Source organism: Miniopterus natalensis, chromosome 16, assembly GCF_054644295.1.
Source record: "Miniopterus natalensis isolate mMinNat1 chromosome 16, mMinNat1.hap1, whole genome shotgun sequence".
Lineage (NCBI taxonomy): Eukaryota > Metazoa > Chordata > Mammalia > Chiroptera > Miniopteridae > Miniopterus > Miniopterus natalensis.
In genome coordinates this window covers 38,732,594-38,747,539 of record NC_142096.1, presented here as the reverse complement: position 1 = coordinate 38,747,539, position 14,946 = coordinate 38,732,594, and the positions used below count along the sequence as shown (strand labels likewise).

The window sequence follows — 14,946 nt, the reverse complement described above, 5'->3', positions numbered from 1 at the left end:
ATGCACAGTATAGTGTTATGATTGTTCTATTTTATGATTAGTTATTGTTGATCTCTTACTGTGTCTAATTATAAATTCAACTTTATCATAGGCATGTATATGTAGGAAAAAACATAGTATCTATAGGGTTCGGCACTCTCTGTGGTTTCAGGGGTCTTGGAATGTGTACCCTGCAGCTAAGGGGGACTACTGCGCATTAGCACTCAGTTTCACACTTGAGCGTGCACAAGAATCACCTGGGAAGCTTGTTAGAGGTGTGGGTTCCATGCCCACTTCCCGAAGTGTGGTCGGGCTCAGGAACAACACTTTTAACCCACACGCCAGGTGATTCTGGGCAGGTGGTGCTGTAAGTTCTGTCTGAACACACTGTTCTGTGGGGCTAATGATGAGTCCAAACAAAGGGGATGAAAGAAGAAGGCTGGGAGTATTTTGGGTGGTTACTGGTAAAGCTAAGGGCAGATCACTTGGCATGAAAGCGGAAGCATGAACTAGTGATAAAAGAGCAGAAAGTGCTCATAAATCAACTGTGAGGCTCAGATGGGATTGTCTGACTTGGAACTATGTGCATAATTCATCAACAACCCCTGAGGAGGTACTATGGGTTAGGTGAGGGTCAGGGGCTATAGTGTGAAACTGGAACAGAGCGTGGATGGAGTCATAGTCACGGGGAAGACTCAATTTGGCACCAAAGGAAGAAAGAGGTCCTTGGGTTCATGAGGCTTCGTGGAGCTATGCAGGGCTAGGCTGCTGCGCCATGATGCCCAGTTACCCCTCCTCATTGTGCTGGGTCGTGTATGTTGTATAAATGCTTAGATGATTCAGGCTAAATGAATACCAGTCCAGAAAGAAGCAGGAGATCAGAAAGTCCCAGAAAGGAGGTCTCTAGGAACAAAAAAGGACATGATGTACCACTTGAAGAGAAAACAGACAACAAAGACCAACAGCCCTGCCCAACATGAGGATATTGTAAAGCCAAGAGTAAAAAACAAAACAAAAAAACAAAGGCAAATAGAAACTCCAGAAAAAACAAAAGACTTCATAAGAAAGAAAATTCAAACAAGTACGCTATTTCATACTGCAGTAACAATATTTACATACTCATAATATTGTAAATTGTGATTACTATATAAACAAAAATATGATGACGATATTGGAAGCCAGGGAGGTGTCAAGCAGTATCGAGGAGCTAAGTCATTAGGTCGTCAGCTGCCATATAAGATCTTGGACAGATTAACCAAAATTGATATTTCAAGCCAATAGAGATATAACAGTAGATATGTATTATGTAGTCATAACTACCAGAAGAAAGGGCTAAAAAGTTAAAATGGACTGTGGTCACTGAAGGAATATGGGTGGAAGTTAGGAAGAAATAATTAAAGAATGCTGGCTTTTATTCTTTCAAGAATTTTTAAAGTATATATTATTTTAGTTTAACATATCACTAAGGTAGATGGAGCTCTGCAGGGTTCTAGTGCCCAGGGAGACCATGGCATCGAGCAAGGGCTCCTATCACTACGAGAATGAAACCAGGCTGAGCCTTTCCTGGTGGCTCCTTTCCCCCTGGAGTCTGCCATGGATGTGCCCCAGGTCTGAGAAGAGAGCAGGACACCAGGTTCTGGAGACGAGGCGAATGCAGGCATCCGTCCCTCCTCAGGTAGGGCTAGCCTCTGGCCTCTAGTGATGGACTGGGGTGTGGGGGGTACCGCCTCCAGAACAGGAGGCTGGCCTGGGGCAAGCTCCAGGTGAGGGGTCAGGGGCCAGAGCTGGGGATGCTGGGGGATGACCGAAGGTAGGGAAGGTGTCACTTACGTGCACACACTCCTATTGCGTACCTCGGGCGGTCCCCACTGTAGTCGCAATAGAGGCCCCGGTGGGGGTCACAGACAGCAGCCTCTGTGCAGTTGTCCCCGAGCTGCTGGGCACACATCTTGCAGCACTCGCAGCCGTCGGTGATGAGGCTGACCCCCAGTGGGCAGCGGGGTGGGGACGGCGGACACTCGCACGGCCACTTGCAGAACTGGGGTCTCGAGGATGTGTCCTCCAGTGGCCCTGGGGTGAAAGCCATGGCCGTGGGGGCTGGAGAGAGGGCCTGTGGGGGAATGGCAGAGATGAAGAGAGGTTGCTAGGCAGGGGCCAAAGCCCAAAGGGCCTGCCATTATCTTCCCATCTTCGTGGTGTTCAAAGGGCTTACATAAAATTATGTTTTTCTAGCATGCTCTTAAAAAAAATCCTCACCAGAAGTTATATTTTAATTGATTTTGAGAGAAACATCAATGTGAGAGAGAAACATCCATCAGTGTGCCTCCTGTATGTGCTCCAAAGGGGATTGAATCACAACCTAGGTATGTGGCCTGACTGGGAATCGAACCAGCAACCTTTGGCTGCATGTGACAACGCCCAACATTCTGAGCCAGCCAGCCAGGGCTCTAGCATGCTTTTGATAGTCAGACATCTCCTTTCTTCTCAATAAAAAAAAAAAGGCCAGGGGCCCGGGAGTTCAGAGATTGGAGCCAGTTGCCTGAATCTCCCTGCGGGTGGGTGGTGGGCCCAGATTCGTATCGAAACTCCAGCCAACCTGACCCCCAGGCCTGTTTCCTTTCCTACTCCCTCATCCCGGGTCAGGGAGTGGGCCTCGTTTTATGGTTGTGGGAGCTGAGGCTTTGAGCAGGAAAACACCTTCCAATGAGACACATGGTGAGTCCTGCCCATAACCCACTGTTCTTTCTCTGCATCCTAAAGACCCGCCCTCTCCACTCCACTAAGGGTCCTTAAGAGCTCACAGAGCCCCTGACTCAGACTTAACGCCAGGGCTCAGCCCGCTGACATTATTATTATTATTGCTATGATTTTCCCCTCTGAGCACCAGGGAAGGGCTGTGTGCATAGGGGCTTCAAGCTGCCTGAATCGTCTCTGGACCCAGTCACCTTCCCACCCCTCCCTGGCCCACCACTCGGAACCTTCACTCTGCCTGGGAGGAAACCCAGGCCCAGGAGGAGGGGAGCTGTCTGAGCACAGCGAGCATGGACTGCGGCCGGCGTCCAGCCTTGCAGGCCAGTGCTGCCCCAGCTGGGGGCACCCTGTCTGGGCGCCTCAACCTTGACTCAGAGTCCTGAGGTTGGCAGAGGTGGCTCCAGATTACTGTGAGGGCAGAGGTGGCCCAGGCCGCCCCCTCCATCTCAAACCAGAGGAGCCTGCGCTGTGGATTCTAGCTCTGAATTTCATTCTTTGAACAACAGATGCTGAGATATTCAGACAGACTGTTCCTTTGCCAAGGAGAAAACTGAGACCCAAAGAGACAGAGGGGCATGTCCACGGTGACACAGTCCACGTCTGGGCCGAGACAAATGACTCTCTCAGCTCCTATCCCTACCCACTTTGCCTTCGTGGGCTCTTCTGGTCACACAGCAACATTTGCATTGCTGGTTCTTAGTCTCTTAACTTTTCAGGCATTTGCAGAGGGATTTGGACATTTCCTGTGCCCATGGGACCCGCAGCTCAAGGGAAAGACAGGGAAGAGAGGTGAGTTATTATAACATGAGGCCGTGTGCAGAGTGCTGGGCCTCCCGGGGTGAGGGGTGTTGGGGGTCTCTGGGCACCGGGCAGGACTGTCTGCTTAGTGAATGAGTCCACCCTTGACACTGCTCTGCCAGGACCAGAGGCCTGGGGAGATGGTCCACGCTGAGATGCTGATTTGCTGGACTTGTTCTGGGCCTGCCAATTCTTAAGGGCAGTAATAGCGATTCAACAAGTAAAGGGCCCTTGAACGTAAAAAAGACAAGCTTCGATTTGAGGTTTGGTCACCTCCAGGCTTGGTTTCAGGCAGGCTTGCTGGCGGGAGCAACTGTTCTGGGGGTTGGCAGTGTTGGTCCATGTTCACCTGGCAGGCAGGTGTTCGCCTCCTGTTTGCTTTTCCTCAAAAGCACAGCATGACCTCAAACCCCCAAGTTATTAAAAGCAACCACACACACTCACACACATACATGCACACATGCACACACACGACCACATGCACGTGCATACATACACGATCACATGCACACCTGCATGTGCGCGCGCACACACACACACACACACACACCTCTTTCTGACTCTGTGCAAGAGAAGCCTTCCGCGCCTGTCCCAGGCAATGCTGGAGGCGCTGCCTCCCTCGCTAGTGACTGTTGAGCAGTATGCATAGCCTCCACCCGAGAAAAGATGAGACCTGAGACAAGTGGCTTCTCTCAGGGTGGCCTTGGACAAGCTTCCTGATTGCTCTGAGCCTCAGCATCCCCATCTGTGATGTGGCCACAGTAAGTCCCCTCCAGAAGTCGGGACACTGTGTATGCAGATGTACCAGTGCAGGGACTGGCATATGGCAGACACTCAAAAGCAAAGCCCTCCCCACCCCTGCCCCCACAGTGCCCGGCAATTGGGGGTCTGGACACTGAGTTGAGCTGGATGAGCTGTAAACTGGTGGGTACCCCTCTCCACACGGTCACTGTCCATGCTGCTGTCTCCACACCAAGTTCAAGATCCCCAGAAGGAAGCAGCAGAGGTTTCCTGGACAGAGAAAGCACAGCGGAGGCATGGGCTCTGGGTCTCCCGAGCCAGGCCCTTGCTGTTGGCGCCATCTACTGGCGTAAAGCTTCCCAAGCCTCACATGCACACACACACCTGCACACACCCACACCCACACCTACACAGGACATCAGCCTACGCAAATGTCCAGGGTGGCATGGCATGTCCACCTGCCTTTTGCCTTGGTACATGGACTATTGTCATAAAAATGTGGGCTCTCCTTTTTCATCCTAAAAGGAGCAGGAGAAGCGTCTTGGCCCAAGAACAAAGATAAGAGGCCCAGACCCTCTTTCATTGATTCCCTTGAGAAGCCAACCAAATCCCGGGGCCCCAGCACACTCGGCCACCAGCTGTCAGCATTGTTGGGAGGCCAGCTGTCAGCACTGCTGGAGTGCCCTTACTCATTGTGGGGGGCAAGAGTTGCTGAGGAAGCTCATACTTGTGCTGACCTTGAGTGGGTGGTCTGGGGCCGTTTGGGGAGTGTGTCTTTGATCACTCCAGAACCCCACATTTGGCTGAGGAAATGTTGAGAGCCTCAGGTCAGAGTTGCACCTCCACAGGTCACACCATGATGTCACCCTGACCTCTGCTATCTGATGGGGCTGCTTTCGGGTCCGTGCCCCAACCTGTGTAGAATGACACAGACATGGAGCTCAGGGCCTCTGCCACATCCTTACCTCCAATGGACAACATGAATTAACTCTTGTGATTCTCTGTTTTTAAACTAAAAGCAATAAATATGTTCTTGTTTAAGAAATAGGTACTTGGGCCCGGCCGGGCGTGGCTCAGCGGTTGAGCGTCGACCTAGGATCCAGGCGATTGGGGTTCGATTCCCGGTCAGGGCACATGCCCGGGTTGTGGGCTTGATCAATGACTCTCTCATCATTGATGTTTCTGTCTCTCTCTCTCTCCCTCTCCTTTCCTCTCTCTGAAATCAATAAAGATACAAAAAAAAAATTACAAAAAAAAATAAGAAATAGGTACTTGGGCAAAACCCATAAAGCACAGAGGCTCCCTCAGGTAGGTGGTGGCACAGGGAGATGTGGAGGAAGCTCTGTGTCGCCCGCAGCAATAGACAGGCTGCCAGTGCACCTACCCAGAGACTTCTCTAACATCTCCCAAATGAGACTCTCTTCTGGGTTGAGGCTCTTCTGGAAGCCCTGAGCTTGGCTGGGTCCTTACGGCCCTCTGAAGCTCTCACCAGGTTCTTGCTTTCTTTGGAACTTAGTGCCTCTGTTCCCAGGCACAGACTAAATCCGGAACCTTCCCTGGGCAGCCCCGCATGCTGTCCTTTTATCCAAGGTGAGCTGCTTGACCTAGGTTAGCTATGCCCATCACACAGATGGAAAAACTGACAAACTCACTGCCATATGGGACCTGCATTGTTTTTATCTAATAACAGAAGTTAAGAGGGAAATAGGTGGATGGGGGGAACCAGTGATAAAGCAAGGAGAACACTGTCAAGGGAAGGCCAGAGAAAGTGCAGAGCAGCCTAGAGCATGTCCAAATTGCAGCTGGTCCTATAAAAGTCTCATTTACAACGTGCTTCTGGAACCAACTCCTGCAGAGGCCGCTGTGTTTACGGAGAAGACAGGAAGATGCTCTCCAGGCAGGTGCCCACGTTCCCTCCGCGGCCTCCCTCACAGCCTGTCTCTTCTGGGTCCTGCCTGCTCAGCCCTGAGCTCACGGGCCTTCCCACAGGTGCCACCCTCCCTCTTCAGTGATCCCTCCTAACAACCCAGCTCCCAGCTCAAATGGACCCCTTCCCAGATAGTCCCGGAATATTGCTGAGTGTTAGAAGCACCCAGAATCTCTAATAAACGCTGATGCCTGGACACTGTCCCAGACATCCTGACTTAGGTGGACTGGGCAGGAGCTCAGCACTGAGATTTTCCCAGGGGGTTCAGAACACACCAGTGGCTGAGAGCCACCAGTAAAGGCCTATGGACCCTGTTAGAATGCAGGTTCCTGGGCCCCACCTTGACCATTTGGCTTCCACTCTACTAGGCAGGGCTCCAAATCTGTGTTTGACCTGGACTTCTGGTGATTCCTGTGGCCTGAGCACTGGGCAAGGGAGGGAAAGTGTGGAGACTCCAGGCTTCTTCCTTTCTTAACATGACACTTTGGTGCCACCACCCTGGCGTGTGCGTCTCACTACCTTCCACAAGACAGTTCAAGCCGAACACACCGGCCTCTGACCTCAGGCCACCCACTGCCCCAAAAGCTGACCTGCACAGTAATTGACAGTGATGTACTTGGCCCTTGATGTTTTACTAATATGACTGAAAAATGGAAAAAAGGGGCAGATCCCCATGATAAAACCCCTAAGTGCCTGCTATGGTCTGAATGTTTGTCTCCCTCCCCAGTTCATACCCTGAAATCCTAGCGCCCAAAGATGATGGTGTCAGAAGGCGTGACCTTTAGATGGACCCGCCCTCTCCTGAGAGTGCACGGCTCATGGGTGAATTGGGCTCTGGGCTGAAGAGCCAAGGGCATGGTTTCTACAGTGAGGGGAGCCCCTTTCCCAAGCCTCCTGCCACTCCCAGCACGGTGACCTGCGCCCATGCTCACCCCTCTGAGAGTCTGTTTCCTCCTCCGTAAATGGTGACAACACAGCGTCCTCCTGCAGCATCCTCCAAGGTAGGAGTTGTTAGTATTGTCCCCATTTCACAGATACAGAAACTGGGGCCTGAAGAGCTTACGTAACCTGAAGGCCTCACAGCTGGGAAGTCGTCCATGACCTGAGTGTCCTTCCCAGGCCCTTATTTGTAATCAGCGTGGGGCGCATTCATGCATTCCTCACTCATTCACATGCATCCATTCACTCATTCCTCATTCCTCCCTCCACCCATCACACACTGCACCAAGCATATCCTGGGGGGCTTGCACTCAGACGAAGAAGCTGTGGCCCTTACTCGAAGGGAGTCACAGTACAGAGACACAAAACATGACAACAGGGGTGTTGAGGACTGTATGGAATTGGGCCCAAGCTAGTATCCAGCTTTTCTTGTATCCAGAATAAGATGCGAGAGCCTTGCAGGGGGCTTGTTAGGGACCAGTTGCTCTTTCTGGCCTCTTCTGTGCCCAGGGCTGCGCCTGGCACACCCCGGACAAGTGCTCACTGAACAGCAGGGCAGGCCCCAGCACTTCTCTTGCGGGAGCTGGGGAGGCCACACCCGGATCCTCCACAAGGGGGCAGGGTTGAGACAGAAATGGCCTGGGCCAGCCCGCTGGGCCTGGGGTTAGGGAAGCCTGGGGCCTGCCCTGTCTGGAAGCTGTTGGTGTTCACTGCTTTACTGAAAGGAGAGGCCCTGGGGAAAGTGGGAGGATATGGCCTCGGGCCGGGGCCCAGGGCTGTGGAGTGATCGCCCACCCTCCCTACCCTCTTCCGTGCTTTGTTCTCACGTTTCTGGTGTAACTGACGGGGGCAGCCACAGTGTGAGCGGGTGGATGCCTCTTTCCAGAGCATCTCCCAGGAGTGAGCCCCTGGGATCTCTACCTGGGTCCCCGGTGGGCTTCCCTTCAGGTGTCCAGCAGTGAGCTAGTTCCTCTGGTCTTCTAGCATCCAGGCAAGGCTACTGTTCTGCCCAGAAGGTGGGTTATGAGTCCCGCCCTGAGAACATTCCTCCACGGCAGACCACCAGCTCCGTCTCCCCATCCAGCCCTGGGCCAGTTCCTAGCACAGGCTCCTTCCCTCCACTCCTGAACTCAACGCAGGGTTCCCAGCAAGGCAGATGGAGCCCTCCCTTCCTCTCCTTTGGGCCTGGGCTCTCATTTTCTCCCACCTCTCCTTCCACCCCCACTCACAGCCCCACACCAAAGCGTAGCAGATTCACAGTCACCCCAAGCCTGGACTTGCCTCCAGATTGGGGGCCTTGGGATGGGCGGGCACAGATTTTATCATCCGCTGGAATGTCCATTATTCAGGTTTTGAGAGGCCCAGCTCCTTGTCCTCTGATTCTGTCTCCCCCCCACCTCCTTCTCTCATGGAGAGACAGAGGAGGAGAGCTGGCAGACTGACAGAATGTCCAGGCTGAAGGAGACTGGAGTCCATCTAGTTCAATGGTTCTTTAAGTCAAATGTGCATAAAAATCTTCAAGGCACTCCTTAATCTGCAGGTGACTGGGGGTCTCCCCAGGAATTCAGGCCCTGGAGTCGGTATTTTCCCCCCACAGCCCTTTGATCTCTCAACACACTCCTCTCTGCTAGTGTAAAAATCTATCTCCAACATGCCAGTCATCCTCCATGGTAGAGACAGTGCCAACCACTTATCACCACATCTCCGGGAACAGGAAGGGCTGTTAGTGTCCATGGAAAAGGATATGGATGGGCTATGAAATCAATAGTTGGTGTTCAGGGACCCTCACTCAAGGCTGGAAGGCACAAGTCTCACCAGAAGGATCATCACCACCACCACCATTATCATCACCATCAGCACCACCATCAGCACCATTACCATCACCATCACCACCATCAGCACCACCATCACCATCATCACCATCACCATCACCACCATCAACGCCACTATCAGCATCATCACCATCAGCACCCTGCGCACCACCAGCACCACCATCAGCACCATCAATCATCAGTATTTCTTTCTCCTACATGACAATCCAAAAGGTTCATTGGCTCTCTTTAAATGTGCAGGGAAGCTGATCAGGATGGGAAAACCTTGGAGCTTCAAGATTTTCCCCTCCCACCTGAGCACTGAGCTTAGTGCAGCCTACCAATTAGTCTGCCCCCCTTCCCGCCCACCTGGTACAGGGCTTGGGCCTATATAAACCTCTGCTCGCTGGGAGCTGACACTTGTCTGCTGTCAGTGTTTCCACCCAAGCAGGGAACCCCCGCCCGTGCTATGGGAACAATGGGACCCATTCCCATGTCCCCCCGGTGTGCAGGGGCTTCATGGGCCTTACCCCCGTTCCATTCTTTAATCCCCCAGCAACCCCAGGGAGCAAGTACTAATATTATGCCTTTTATAGACACAGACACCGGCTCAGAAAGCCTGGGTTGCTTGTCCGAGGGCACATAGCTGATAAGTGGAGGAGCTGGGATGGGAGCTCTCAGTATTTCCCCTCGCCGCCTGTTATGATTCCTCTATGAACACCTGTGTCTTTCCAGGCCAACACTGTCTAGTAAAACAATGCAAGCCCTACATGGAATCTGACATTTTCTAGTAGCCACCCTAAAAGTAATAAGAAACTGGTGAAATTTGTTTTAATATATTTAGTTTAACTCAACACGTGAAAAATATAATTTCAATATGGAGTCAATAGAAAAATCATAAGGAGAATTTGACGTTCTGTACTCACATTGAGCGTTACACAGCGGCGTGGGTTTCCTCTTACAGCTGCTTTGGCCACCTGTCCCGTGCTCAGGAGCCTCGCATGGCGAGCGGCTCCTCATGGGCAGCGCCGGTCTAGACTGTAAGGATGCCGCTTGCCCCTAGCGCGAGGTGTGCAAGTGAGTTGATCTATGCGGAGTGCTCAGGACACTGGGCCCAGGCACAGTGAGCCCTTGGTTCCTGGACTTAGGGTGCTCTGTGGGTGCTGGGAGTGGATGAGCAGTGTGTCCACACCCCGCTCCTAGCCATCTGCAGGATTACATGATGCTGCCCTGACCTTTCTTTGATTTCCCCGCTGCAATTGGCATCCTGCTCGGCCCCTCCCAGGACCCCACCCTGGGCCTATGGAGCCCACGGGGTATGTAGCAACCCCTCCGCACTGCCCAGAGAGATGGTGGAGGTTCCTGGGAGGAATTTCAGCGTTTCTCTTTGTAGAAAGTAAAAGGCAGCCTCCCTGCATTTGGTCACTCTGCTGGCAGGGCGGAGAGGTTGGGGGCTGGGGAAGGGAGGGGGGCCCTTCTGAAACCTGGGGGAGGTGCCTCTCCTCCATCTTGCTGATGGGCCCAGGGGGACTGCCTAGCCCAGGTCAGGGTCTGGTCTCCTGAGCACAGTTTTGTTCCCATTGCGGAGAGTGAGCCTGCAAAGGGCTGTGCCAGGTGGAATTGTGTGCCTGTCCCTGTGGAGCTGCCACCACTACCTCAGACAAGTGGTGGGCAGAGGTGCCCGAGCTCAAAGCAGAGCGCCCAAGTGGCCAGAAGAGGCTCTGAGCCGGGGGCTCATGGGTGTGGGGCTTGGGGTAGAGTTTGAAATGCTTGCTCAGATCCGAACTGTGAATAGCAGGTGTAAGGAAGGCCTATTGTTCATGTTCTCACTCTTTTAAAAAGGGTTATGCCACGTACTCAGGTCCACACCTTTCCACAGGGGTCCTAGGAGGGGAGAGGGAGCTTGCATCTCATACCCAGCACACCGCCCTCAGGCACTCACACTCAACACCCTCACCCACTCACACTCAACACCCTCACCCACTCACACTCACACTCACCACCCTCACCCACTCACACTCACACTCACCACCCTCACCCACTCACACTCAACACCCTCACCCACTCACACTCACACTCACCACCCTCACCCACTCACACTCAACACCCTCACCCACTCACACTCACACTCACCACCCTCACCCACTCACACTCAACACCCTCACCCACTCACACTCACACTCACCACCCTCACGCACCACACTCACCATCTTCACGCACTCACACCACAGGGATTTATGCGGTCAGACAAGCCGCGATCTCACGCTTGCAGTGCACACCCAATATGCATTTATATGGGAGGAGTGATATGGATGACCAAAGGCCTAATGTTGCCCAGGAATTTATGAGCACAACATTCATTCACCCAGTCCCATGTTTCTGACCATCGAGGGGTCCTGTGTTAACTCCCCAGCAGCAGGGAGCTTGGGGCTGAGGTTCTTGGCCTCATTAACAGGCAAGGACAGTGTAGTCCAGAGCTGTGGCAGAGTCTGCACCCAGCCTCCCTCTCCTGGATGACATCTCTGCCTGTTGCCTCTCTTTCCAATGTATGGGTGGCTGTCCTGCCTCACTAGCCTGTAAGCTCTTCCAGGGGCAGGGACCATGTGCTTCTCATCTCTGCACAAGGACATGGACCACAAAGTCACCAGACTGCACTGCCAAGAGCTGGACCTAGGTTCAAATGTAGGCTCCACTGAGTATTACCTGTGTGACCTTAGCCAAATGACTTAACTTCTCTGAGCTCCAGGTTTTGCATCTCCAAAGGAGGACAATTACATCTGCTTAATGATATTGCTCTCAGAATTTCAGGAAGCACCTAATAAATGGCTATTGGATAGACTGAGGAAGGTCTTAGGTCTATAGGTGCAGCATTTGGCCCAAGGCTTGGCAGTGCTCCCCAAATGCAGCCCCTTTCTCTTAGCACCTGGTGGGTACTGAATACTTGTGGAAGGAAGGAAGAACCAGGAGAGGGAAAACAAGTTCCCTCCGCGGGGCCGCTTTCTCACGCATTCCGTTCCCAATGCACTTGGCCCAGGCTCTGCACTTGCTCCCTGCCTCGCTCTTTGCTCTTTCCCTCCTGCAGCTACAGAGCCTTCGGATAACGTTTTACCGCCCGATGGGGTGAGTCCTCTCGCAGCCCCACTTCCTCAAAGCTTTCCTGGCAGTTCGCATAGGCTCTTTCTTCCACATGAACATCTATAATCATTTTTTCCATTAGAATCCCACCGGGACCCCGAGTGGACTCGCATCTCGCATTCCGTTTGTGTGCTGGAGTCTGGGGTGGGCTGTAGAGTGCAGCGCCGGGTGCCTTTTGTCCCGCAGCCCTGGGGGGGGGGGGGGAGCGAGGATGCCCTGAGGACTCCAGCGGGAGCTCCTGAGTCCTGAACAAGTGGGGACTGGGTCCTGCTGGGTTTCCAGAGGAGGCCGCCAGGCAGGGGCTGCACAGAGGAGAGATACCTCACCTCCTCCCAGGAGCCTTCCTTCCATTCTGAGTCTCGGACCAGCTGGACTCCTGGGTCCTGTGTGTGTCCCTTCTCTGAGCCCACGGCTCAGTGCCCCCTCTTCTCCAGCAGCAGTGGCTCTGCGGAGGCTCCTGGGGCTCCAGTGTCCTTGAGCCCACAGGCAGCCGCGGCCCCTCCTCCTCACTTGGGCCTCCTATCCGAACCTCTCACCTCTTCTCCATCCAGCCCCTGTCCTCCCAGCCTGAGCAGCCCTGCAATTAGGGCTGGTTTGGCTCTTTCTGGTCTGCAGGAAATGCTCAGTTTCCCTGAAACTTGGAAAGCTCTGGAAGAAAGCGCGGGATTTGGCAGAAAAAGATCTAAGTTTGAGCCCTGGCCACTGACTGATTGTGGGACCCTGGGCAAGTCCCTTACGAGCTCTGCATCCATTACTTCATTTGTAAAAATGGAGTTAATGTCTTTTGTAGGACAGGCAGGCACCGTGCAAGGTACGGAGGATTTAACCAGGAATCAGACGGACACTCCCTGCCCTCACCCCATGCTCCACACTCTGGGGAGCACCGGTCGCCCAGCTCCCACGAGGCACCGGCCTCTAGCGGGCCGTCATCTCAGCCTCAGATCCCGTTCTGTGAGAACCGGTGGAGCCCAAGGGCGAGCTACTTGCCTACTGAGCCTCAGTTTCCTCACCCATGAGTGGGGCACATTGATCCCAAAGGAAGCTGTCAGTGTGGGCAGGGCTGAAACCTCTCTTGCGACGCCTCCCTCTGGCTCTCCCACTGGCCCTGGCCAGGCTGAGGGACCCTGGATTCAGAAGCTGTCCCCTTGCCCCTCCTGCCCGCCTCCACGCCCAGCCCCAGCGGGCTGGCTCTGTGCTGCCACGTGTCTTGCTCCTGGCTTCTTGGAGGTGCAGACTTTCCTCCCCCCTCGGTGTGCCCAGGGATGGAGGCGGGAGACAGAGAACCCCCAGGGTTCCCCGGGAACAGCGGGCTTGGTACGCAGCGCCCGAACGTGCGCGCTTCCTACGTGGTAAAGGTCTGTGCAAGCCGGAGGCCGTTGCAGTTGGGGTTAGAAAGCGTCCCAAGTGCCGTTACTCAAGAGAGGCTCTTTTGTTGAAAGCTGGCATTTTCCTTTCCAGATTTTCTTGGCATTTTCCATGACCCCTTCCTGTAGCATATCCAACCCTTGGAGACTCATGTTTTCCAAACCCAAAGACTCAAGAAGCCTTCTAACAATGTGCTCACTTTATGCTGCTCAGAGAAGGTGAGGGACTAGCCCAAGGTCACACAGCCAGTCTTGGCAAAGCTGAGCCTGGAGTCCAGGCCCCCAGCTCCAGGGCCCCTTCCTTTCAGCTTGGTTTCAGGTAGGAAAGGCATGGAGGGCCTCTTAGTTTTGTTTCTACAGGTGTTGCCCCTTCCTCCTCGCCCTGCCAGAACCTGCTGACCCCACCCAGCCCTCCTTCTCACCCTGGGCTCGCCCCTGTACCGCTTCCAGTCCCCCCTCATCCTGCCGGCCCCCTGTCTGAGCCCCTCCAGCAGGACTCACCGTGGCCAGGGCGCTGCCCACGGCTGCTGCGGTCACTACTGCCAGCGTCCAGGGCAGGAACCACCTCATGCCTGGAAGTCAGTGGCAAAGGCATCGACGAGCAGCCCAGAAGATCCTCCACCTCTCGGGGGAGCTGGGCCGAGACTGGCCCGCCCATCAGGAGCACCGGCTCTGGCTCTTCCCACAGCCCTTGGGGGGTTTTATTAAAGCAAGATCTGACGTCAGGGGTAAGGACAAACCCTGCATTTTCTTCTGAAAAAAACTTTTCCTGCCTCTCTCTCTTTTTTCTTTCTTCCCTCTGTCCCCACCTCCAGCCCCGGCTTGGCCGGCCTCTCGTCTCTGACAGCCTTAAAGGGAAAGTTACAGGGCTATGATTTCAGGCTGCGGCTGGGGCTGCGGAGTCTCACAGAGGGAGTCGGGGCATCCTGGGGGGTACTTCACAAAGGTGGGGAGGGGGAATCTGGGAGGGCGCAGGGAGGAGGCGGAGATACAGTTACCCCGTGGGCGGCTGGGGGGCCTTGAAAGCTCTCCCGGTGGGAAAAATGAACTCCCTCTCATTTCTTCCACTGCTCCCACTTCTGGTTTTCATTTGTCATCCTTCACTCTCTCCCCCGACTGCTTTCTTTCAGTCCCGATCTGGAAATGATAGGCGTTCACAAGTGAACTCAGCGCGGCTCGAGTTCGGTCATTATCTCCACTACAAATGGAGCCGAGGCTACTAATTCACAGGAGCCGCCTCTCCCTGCTCCTACGCCAGGCCTTTGGGCTGGAGCCATCTCCCCCTATCTGGCACTGTTATCCCTGCTGAGTTCGGGCGTCTGCCTTCACCCCTGCTGGACATTCACAGCACAGGTGAGGGGTCTCCCATGGGACCTGTTCTGCCCAGTCCAGCCCTGATCCCCATGTGGCCTCTGCGACAGCCTCCTGGGGGTCCCACCCTCTATCTACTGTCTGCTTCTCAGAGCCACCATAGTGATCCCAGGACGGCACACTGAGATCA

General features: G+C 54.0%; 1 protein-coding gene across 1 annotated transcript in view; it reads right to left on the bottom strand.

Moving 5' to 3' along the window:
• Positions 1-14,193, bottom strand: part of CCN4 (cellular communication network factor 4) — a 28,453-nt gene extending 14,260 nt beyond the window's left edge. The window contains exons 1-2 of the mRNA XM_016216119.2: positions 13,947-14,193; positions 1,810-2,089 (exon numbers count right to left, since the gene is read on the bottom strand). Of these exons, the coding sequence (XP_016071605.2) occupies positions 1,810-2,089; positions 13,947-14,015 (349 nt within the window). The 5' untranslated portion in view covers positions 14,016-14,193. The remainder of the gene's footprint in view (positions 1-1,809; positions 2,090-13,946) is intronic.
• Positions 14,194-14,946: the final 753 nt, after the last annotated feature.